Here is a 10,517-nt window from a genome sequence, read left to right on the forward strand (position 1 = left end):
CTACAGAAGTAGATTGCCCAACCTTCCTTCCGAGGAGTGGCTGGTGGGTTTGAACTGCCAGCCTTCTGGTTAGCAGTCAAGTGCCTTAGGCACTACCCTACCAGATTCAGTATATAAGGGGTCGAAATGTAAATTCTCAACAGGTGGGTTGGTGAACTGCACAAATCAGGCAAAAATCTGAAAAATAGTAGAAAGAAGGAAGCCACACTTATATAACAGCTGAAATTTAGTAGCAACAATGGAGTTAAGAACTATTCACACAAAACAGAGACAGTCACCTTTCTACCTAACTTAGGATATCAATGGATATGTGTAATCAACATACCTACCTCCCAAACAAAACAAAAAAGAGTAACATGAAACAAAGAAATAAGAATTATGGAGTTTCACTCATGAATATATATAAGTTTGACAGAGGATATCTCTACCTATGTATTTATCAAACTCACTGCCGCCGTCGAGTCAATTCGACTTATAGCAACTCCTTGGGTTTCCGAGGCATTATCTCTATGGAAGTAGATCGCCCATCTTCCTTCTGAGGAGCAGCTAGTGGGTTTGAACTGCCAGCCTTCTGGTTAGCAGTCAAATGCCTTAGGTACCATGCCACCAGATGTGATGCAAACATACCCATGAATGTAGTAGAGCAAAGTTATGAAAGTTATGAAAACTTCTTAGTCGCAACCAAACACCTTGAGGGAATGACCTGCTGGGCCTGGAGGTTTGGGACCATAGCCTCAGGGACACTAAGGTCAACTGGCATAACATAGTCCATAAAGACAGTGTTGTACATCCTACTTTGGTGAGCAGTGACATGGGTCTTAAAAGTCTATAAGTGGCCATATAATGTGCAACTACTGGTCACTCTCCAACCACAGCAAAGAAGAGTTAAGAAAATAAAAGATGCAAGGAAACAAAGGACTAAGGGACCATGTGAACCCTAGTCTCAATGACCCTGAGATCAGAAGAACTAGATGGTACCCAGCTATCACTTCTGATTGCTCTGAAAGGGATCACGATAGGAGGTCCTGGATAGAGTGAGAGAAAAATGCAGAAAAAAACTCAAAATCATTAAAAAGACCAGGCTTATTGGTCTAAGAGACTGGTCCCTTGGCACTATGGCCCAAAGATACCCTTCAGGCCTGGAACTGAACTCACTCCTGTGGCTTAACATTAAGACAAATAATACCAAACCCAAAACCAAATTCACTGCTGTTGAGTCAGATCTGACTCACAGCAACCCCTCCTTGGCTTTCCAAGATGGTATCACTACAGAAGTAGATTGCCAATCTTCGTCCCAAGGAGTGGCTGGTGGGTTTGAACCACCAGTCTTCTGGTTAGCAGTCAAATGCCTTAGGCACTATGCCAAAGCCTGTAAGGTGAACAGTAACACTAGGGAGGTACATACTCCTAGAACAACCAAGCAGACAAGATCAAAAGGGCAGCATTTCTTCAAGGATAAAGCTAAGAAAGCTGGAAGGGATAGGAAAGAAGGATGAAAGGAAATGGTAAACACAGAGAGGAAGTAGGAAGAGTGCTGTTACATTGTGGGGATTGCAATGAATGTCACAAAACAAAATGTGTATGAATTGTTGAATGGAAAACCAATTTGCTCTGTAAAGTTTCACCCAAATCACAATTTGGAAAAAAAAAAAAAAATGAATGAAGTATGGAGTTTTAAATAGAAATATACCATTTGACCCACCAATCCTAAAGAAATGAGAGCCAGGAAACAGATATATGCACACTCATGTTCACTGCAGCACTATTCTGAATAAGCAAAGAGATAGAAACAACCTAAGTGCCCACAAACACATGAATAGATAAACAATTGTAGACACACACAATGGAATACTATGTAACATTAAAGACCAAGGAAGAATCCACAAAACACCTTATAACATGGATGAACCTGGAGGACATTATGCTTAATGAAAGAAGTCAATTACAAAAGGACAAATATTATGTGAGTCCACAATTATAAAAAGTCAAGAAAAAGTTTACACATGTGTGGTGGTTATGTTTGTGTGTCAACTTGGCTGGGCCTGGTTGAGTGGCTGGGCAGCTGGTGGTAGTTTTTCCCCATGATGAGACTGGCAATCAACTCCATGGTGGAATCTACCACTACCAGCTGAGGTGCTTGCTGAGAGCAAGGGAAATACAGAATGGGTGGAAGAAGGCAGTTCTGAATATCAGCTATGACCAAGTGATCGGTTGCAGAAACGAGGACTGTGATTGTTATATTTCATCAGGCGAAGGGGTAAGGTCTCCACTTAAAGGAACTAGGGAACTGGAGCCACCTAGTGGAGGAGATCGGTACAGATGCCAAGTTGACAAGGGTGGAATTGTGGTGGTTATGTTTGTGTGTCAACTTGGCTGGGCCTGGCTGAGTGGCTGGATAGCTGGTGGTAGTTATTCCCCATGATGAGACTGGCAATCAACTGCATGGTGGGATCCACCACAAGCAGCTGAGTAGCTGCCTTTGGGATGTGGTCTGCTTTCTGTGTATAATGAGAAGCCCTGAGGATGGTCTCTAGGCTATGGCATGCTTGGACCCTGCATGTAGCCGTGTCGTTGCTCAGCAGCCTGCCATGCTCTGCCAACTTTGGGACTTAAAATGGACTTAAGTTAATGGTTTGACGTGTGGTTTGGTAACATCGGGACTGTGCCTTTTTACTTGTCAACCTTGGGGCTTTTCAAGTAGCAGCCAGCAGCTGTCTGAGTGAAGAAACACCTCTAGCTCCAGTGGGCCAGGAGCAGGAGGCAGAGCTGGACCCCTAGGTTGAAGGGCTTTCACCCAGCCCTTAGAGCCTGGCACTTTCAACTTGGACTTAAAGCCTCCAAATTGTAAGAATAAACTCCTGTTTGTTAAGGCCATCCCATTTGTGGTATATTTCTTGTCAGAGCAGCACTAGGTAACCAGAACAACATGCAAAGAAACCTTCTTTGATGGTTACTGCAGATGGGATAGGAGGAGAGGGAAAACCACTAACTAGTTAAGAGACACATGTTAATTTGGATGAAGGGGAAGACAATCTACAAAAAGGGGTGACCAGCACAATATCACTAAGGAAAAGGAAGAGAAGGAGAAGTGCACAAGAGTTACAGACAACAAACGTAAGTACTATTTACATACACAATCCTACATTATCAGTAATAACATACATTAATATATGAGTGGATATGTAGGGAGATGATCAGGTATGGGCAAGTGAACAGGACTATACCCACAACCATGTAGAGGTCTGACAGATGATATTTCTTCATACATATTTGTATATACTATAAAAATATCCATGTATATAGTAGAGCAAATGGGGCAAAGTTATGAAAACTTCTTAGCCATAACCAAGCACCTTAAGGGAATGAGTCACTGGGCCTGGGGGGCTCAGGACCTTAGTTGTGGGGAACATCAAGCTCAAATGGCACAACATGGTCCACAGAAACAATGTTCTACATCCTACTTTGTTGAGTAGTAACTGGGGCCTCAAAAGTTTAAAAGCAGCCATCTAAGGTGTCACTATTGTTTTCTCCTCATCCAGAGCAAAGAAGAGGGAAGAAAATCAAAGACATACAGAAACAATTAGTCCAAGGGACGAGTGGACCACAGGAACCTCAACCTCCACAAGCCTGAGATCATAAGTAAATGGTGCCTGGATACCACTGCCAACCACTCTGAAAGGAATCACAATAAAAGGTCCTGGACAAAATGGGACCAAAAGGTAGAACAAAAATCAAAATAATAATAATAAACAGGTTTATGGGTCTAATAGAGAGTGGTGGAACCCCTGAGACTTTGTCCCTTAGTAATCTGTCAAACTTGGAAATGAACTCACTCCTGCGATTCAACTTTCAGCCAAACACAGACAGACCTATGGGGTGAACAATAACACCAGGGAGGTGTGTACTCCTTAGAACAATCAACCATATGAAATCAAAAAGGCAGCATCTGCACATGGATAAAGGTCAGAAGGCAGGAATGGACAGGGAAGAAGGACAGATGCAACCTCAAGGAGGAAGTGGGAAGAGTGCTGTTACATTGGGGGACTTCATTCAGTGTCACAAAAGAAAATAAGCATGAACAGTTGAACGGAAAACTAATGTGCTCTATAAACTTTCATTTAAATCACAGTAAAAACTTAAAAGTTAGAGTTTTATAGATGGAAGAGATTATCTAGTACAATTCTTTCACTTTTGATTAGATGATTAAAGCCCAGGGGTGATACAGTGATACTTGCCTACTGTCCTAGTGCTGGTCACTATGGTAGAGTAAAACTGATGATAAATTTCTGTGGACTTTGCAATGATACTATTTTAGTTTGTAAGCTAAATTCTTTCAAAAGAAAAAAGTAATTAACCTCATTACTTTCCATTTTTCTTCCAGATCTCCAAGTAGTCATGACTCACACTGGGGCTCCTGTGCCAATTTAATGCCTAGCCTTTTCCTTCTTAATATAGTGGTTCTCACACTTGAACATACATTAGGAGACACAGATTAACTGGTCCCATACTTAAGAGTTTCTGGTTCAGTACGTGTGGGGTGGGGCCCAATAATTTACATTTCTCACAATTTCCTAGGTCATCCTGTTGCTCCAGGGACCCTACTTTATAAACAACTGCCTTGATATAAAGTGATCTGAACATATTCACTTGACCTGGGCTTGCCTCACCAGCAAAATGGGAAGGCAAGAAGTGAATCAGATGATCTCCAAGGTGTCTTCCAACTCTAATTTGATATTTTTGTATTTTCTAGTGAATATACTACAATTTTCAGAATGAATCACTGAATTTGTGTAAGTTACATGCAAGTGGCAACGTTCATCTGATTTTGGCCAATCTTAAACTCAGACTAAGATGGACTAAGAAGAAAGGACTGGCCATCTGCTTCCAAAAATCAACCAGTGAAAACAATATGGATCATACACCAGTCTGGTCCAGTCATGGGGATTCCTCAGGACCAGGCAGCATTTCATTCTGTCATCCAGGGCCTACTCAATGGCAGCTAACAAAAGTAACACCTTCATAAAAGTCACATATGCATTACGCATTTTTATTTTATTTTCTCACTAGTTCTTACTCCTCCCTCAAAAAGTATTTTAACAGCTCAGAAAACTTAGTGACAGTTTTAAACATCAAATTTATATTAAAGTACTTAAAATACTCATTTATCTGGGTACATGTGACACAGTAATTAAATCATACCCATGTACGGCATAATGGCATAGTAACACAAGCATATATACATTCAAAGACACAAATTAGATAAGTGACTATTTTAAAGTTATATAATTAGAAATATTAACAAACCTTTTGCAGACTTCATAAATATTTTCTTTTTCTTCTTTAACAGCCATCTTGCCTAGAAACCCATACTGTGAAGAGATTATGGTTAAGTAAGTACAAGTAAATATCTCTGTATTCTATATTAAGTTATATGGCTTACTGGACTTTAGTATGTATTAGATGTCAATTAAATAATTAGTTTATGGCCAACCCTGAAAACAATTCTACTCCATATTATTTAAAATACTGCATATTGACCTTAAAAATTTCCATTGCTGCTTAGAAGTAAAATTAATATAAACAAATTCATTATTCCAGCTTTTGATATTACCTTTAATTATACAAGCCATCATTTCAAATTAATGTTGATAAGTAGAGCTGTTGTATTTCTTTTTATTCAGGAAAAAAAAGCTTTTAGTGATTTTTACTTTTAGGTAGTATATATGAACAGAAATGAAATTTATTTTTCATTAGAAACATTTAAATGCATTTTTAACATTACTATACTTAAAAGTAAGGAGCTCTGGTGGTATAGTGGGTAAGGCATTTGGATTCTAACCAGAAGGTCAGTGGGTCAAAGCCACCAACTGCTCTGCAGAAGGAAGAAGAGGTGATCTACTTTCATAAAGATTTAGAGCCTCAGAAACCCAATGAGGGTTCACTGTGAGTCAGAATCAACTCGATGGGAATGGGTTTGGTTTTTGGTATACTTAAAAGGAACTCTAGTGGCGTAGTGGGTAAGACATTTGGATGGTAACCAGAAGGTCTTTGGTTCAAAACCTACCAGCTACTCTGCAGAAGGAAGATGAGGTAATATCCTTCTGTAAAGATCTACAGCCTTGGAAACCCAATGGGGTCACTATGAGTCAGAATCAACTCGACAGCAGTGGGTATATTTAAAAGTATTTTACAACGAGTGTTTTCGGAACTGCGGTTTTCTAATTATAAAAAAGTTATATAAACTCATATGCTAAACTTTTGAAAAAACAGGCACCAAGAAAATAAACCTCTGCATTGCTCCTCACTGCAGTTGTCATAGATAGCCACCTTGATATCTCAGTTTATATCTCTCTAGTCTTTTTTAAAACACACTATCATATTTTACAATACTGGCACCTTACTGTATGTACTATTAGAACTCAGGAGGAAAACTATAAGAATCAACTGAAAAACATAAAACATTAGCATATGGAAAGACATACCATGTTCTTAGATGAGCCTATTTAAAGATAAAGATGTTAAATTCCCTCTCAATTAATACGACTACTTTAAAATGTGAGGTTAAAGCATTCTTAGATGGATACATGGGGAGAAAAACCAAGAATAGTTTAGATTTATAATACACCTTAGTATCTTTTAAAGCAAGCGTTCCTTCCTATTTTTTATTTTTCAGTTAATTAACAGAATGGTATTAGAGCAGGAATTAAACAATAAACAAAACAAAAAAGAAGTAAAAGAACAGTTCCATATATAAAAATTTTGAATTTATCAAAGATAGTGTGATGGTTACTTTTCTGTGTCAACTTGGCTAGGCTATGGTGCCCAGCTGTTAGGTCAAACACTAGTCTAGATCTGTTATGAAGCAGTTACATGTGATTAAATCAGTTGATTTTAGGTAAAGCAGATTGGCCAACATAATTTGAATGGACCTCATCCAGTCAGCTGAAGGCCTTAAGAGCAAAAAGGGAATTTTCCTAGGGACTATTCTCTGGGAGCTCTGGTGGCGTAGTGCCTAAGGCATGTGATTACTAACCTGCTAACCAGAAGGCTGGTGGTTCAAACCCACCAGCCACTCCTCGGAAGGAAGGTTGGGCAATCTACATCCGTAATGATACTGCCTTGGAAACCCAGGAAGGAGTCTCTATGAGTCGGATCCGACTCCACGGCAGTGGGTTTGGTTTGGTTTTATCCTGTCTCTACACTACAAATATCTTTTCAGAATTCCCCACTCTCCTGATTTTGGGACATAAGATTGACAAAATCTCTAGCCTGCTGTCTGACCTATAGATTTTGGATGTGTCAGGCCCCCCCCAACTGCATGAGCCAATTCCTTAATATAACGCACACACATGCTTTTCTTTCTCTCTCTCTCTCTCCTTACTGGTTTTGTCTTTCTAGAGAACCCTGATTAAGGCAGACGGCATTTAAAATTTGTGAGAAAATGATTTAATAAATGGTAGTGGAAAAACTGACTAGTCAATTGGATAGAAAATGATCTTGGTCTCAACTCATTGTATGCTAATGTATATTTTAGGTTCATTAAAGATTTAAATATAAAACAGGGAATCCTGAAAGTACCAAAAGAAAAGAAAGGCAGTTATTTGCATCACGTGGAGGGTGGGGAAAGTCCAAGCATGACACCAAGGTACAAACCATGAAGTAGGATAACAAGTTTAACTACACAAATTTTGAAGATTTTCATATGCTCAGAGATTAGTAAGTGTACAAGAGCCTAAAGAAACAAGGAAAGGAAGAAAGGAAGGGACTGTTTACACATTCTTCCAAGATGAATTTCAGAGTTTTAAAAAATGTAAACAATAAATGACACCCATAAAAACACTGGAAGAAAATTTTAATCATGAAGTAGGGCTTCTCAGAATATCACTCATAACTCAGAAAACATAAAATAAAACTCATAAGATTTGATTAAATAAAAATGAAAAGATTTTTCAAGGTAAAAAGCTCTTAAACCAAGTCAAAACACAACTAAAAAAAACAGGAAAAAGTGTGGCAACCTATGACAAAGAACAGGTATGTTTAATATATGAAGTGTTTCTACAAATAAAAAAAAAGACCAAAATCCCAGAAGGAAAAACAAAAACCTGTCAAACTAGATTCTATACCCAGTGAATATTAGTTTTCAAAAATGTAAGCAAAATACGGACATTTTCAGAAATACAAAGGCTGAAATAATTTATTATTAGCAGACACACACTATAAGAAATATTAAAGGATGTCCTTCAGGCAGAAAAACATGATCATGAGATGGTAATATGAATTTACAAAAAGGAGTAAAGAGTACCTGAGTACCCTGTGTCAGAGCTTCTTCTGACCATGGCCCAGGCTGTCCCGCAGCCCTTCAGGGCTGGGAACTAAGGTCAGACAATGGGGTCCTGCTTCCTCCCTGGCCCTGAGGGTGGCCCACGTTCAGGACACTGCTGCTGCTGCCCTGATCTCAGCCCCGTATGGGCATCTAGGACCTGCTGGGCAGCATCTCATCCCTGCCGGTCCCATTCCACCACCCCTTCTGCTCCACCTGGTACCCTGGTGGCTTAGGGAGACTGTGCCCCCCTGCCATTGTGGGCAGTAAGTTTCCTTTCTAGGTGCACATGGGGTTAGGGACCTCAGTATTCATTAAGATGTATGTCGCTAATGCACAAAATAGTTGGCTAACAGACTTTTCACTACTGTTGTAAATGTGAAATGTTGGATAATAAAATAATTGCTAACTGAATAATTAAATAAAGTGCTGTGATTTCATCTGAAAGTAAATTCTGGTAAGTTAAAAATATAAAGTCTGAAACAATCACTGCAAAAATAAAGAGCTATAGCCAATAAGGAAACAATGAAGATTAAACTGAATCATAAAATGCACACCATTTATCTAAAAGAATACAAAAATCAAAACAAAAGAAAAAGGAACAAAGAACAGATGGGACAAATAGAAAACAAAAAGAGCAAAAATGACAGATTTAATTGTAACCATATTAATGACACCAAGTGTGTATAAACACTCAAATGAAAAGATAGAGCTTGTTAGATTGGGTAAAAAGAAAGCAAAACCCAACTCTATGCTGCCTGTAATAAACACATGTTAAGTACAAAGACACAACAGGTTAAAAGAAAAGGATAGAGAAACTGTTATAGGAATAAAATGTGAAATTCCATGCTAGGTGCTTAGCAGTAGCTAGCATATAGTAAATGCTCAAAACATATTGGCTATCATCATTAGCAAACTACTATGCAAATATGTTTGAGTTTTTTTCAATTCCTGTTATAGGACATTTCTAGCATTTAAAAGACTATTTGCAAATGAGGTTCATATTCAATCATGCATTCAACAATTATTTGTGTTACTACTCTATATTACCACTGCTATAGTGCTAGAAAATGGACAAAATTCCCTGTCTTCATGGAATGTATGTTCTATCAGGGAGAGATAATGATAAAGACAAATAAATATACGGTATTTTATACAATTGGTCAATGTTCAACTATTTCAGGACATAGCACATGATCAAGAACCAATGGTACTGAAGGAAGAAGTTGAGGTTGCACTGAAGGAATTGGTGAAAAACATGGCTCTAGGAACTGACAGAATATCCACTGAGATGTTTCAACAAATAGATGTAGCACTGGAGGTGCTTACTTGTTTATATCAAGAAATCTGGAAGACAGCTACCTGGTCAACTAACTGGAAGAGACTGGATATTTGTGCCCATCCCAAAGAAAGGTGATCTGACAAAATGTGGAAATTATTGAACAACATCATTAATATCACACCCAAGTAAAATCTTGAAGATAATTCAAAAACAGTTACAGCAGTATATTGACAGGGAATTTTCAAAAATTCATGCTGAATTCAGAAGGGAACATGAAATAAGGGATATCATTACTAATATCAGATGGATCTTTGCTGAAAGCAAAGAATGCCAGAAAGATGTCTACTTGTGTTTTATTGACTATGCAAAGGCATTCGACTATGTAGATCGTAACAAATCATGGAAAATACTACAAGGAATTGGAATTCCAGAACACTTAACCGCTCTCATGGGGAACCTGTACATAGACCAAGAGGCTGCCATTTGAACAGAACAAGGCAGATATTGCATGGTTTAAAATTAGGAAGTATGTGCGTTAAGGTTGTATCCTTTCACCATACTTATTCAATGTGTATGCTGAGGAAATAGTCTGAGAAGCTGGGCTATATGAAGAAGAACACAGCATCAAGATTAGAGGAACACTCATTAACAACCTGCAATATGCAGAAAACACAACCTTGCTTGCTGAAAGTGAAGATGACTTGAAACACTTACTGATGAAGATCAAAGACTACAGTCTTAAGTATGGATTGCACCTCAACATAAGGAAAATGAAAATTCTCACAACTGGACCACTAAGTAATATCATGATAAATGGAGACAAAAGTGAAGTTGTCGAAGATGGCGGACTAGGCAGAAGGATTGCACAGACCCTCTTCAACAAAGAAAAGGGAAACCAATTAACACAGACACAGA

General features: G+C 38.5%; 1 protein-coding gene across 1 annotated transcript in view; it reads right to left on the bottom strand.

Annotated features, from left to right (window-relative positions):
* The window catches only part of TOPAZ1 (testis and ovary specific TOPAZ 1), a 146,660-nt gene that overhangs the window by 76,703 nt on the left and 59,440 nt on the right, over positions 1-10,517 (bottom strand). The window contains 1 exon segment of the mRNA XM_007949675.1: positions 5,305-5,369. Coding sequence (XP_007947866.1) covers positions 5,305-5,369 — 65 coding nt within the window.

The sequence above is a fragment of the Orycteropus afer genome, unplaced genomic scaffold (assembly GCF_000298275.1).
Source record: "Orycteropus afer afer isolate SDZICR_OR568_19922 unplaced genomic scaffold, OryAfe1.0 scaffold00250, whole genome shotgun sequence".
NCBI classification, from domain to species: Eukaryota; Metazoa; Chordata; class Mammalia; order Tubulidentata; family Orycteropodidae; genus Orycteropus; species Orycteropus afer.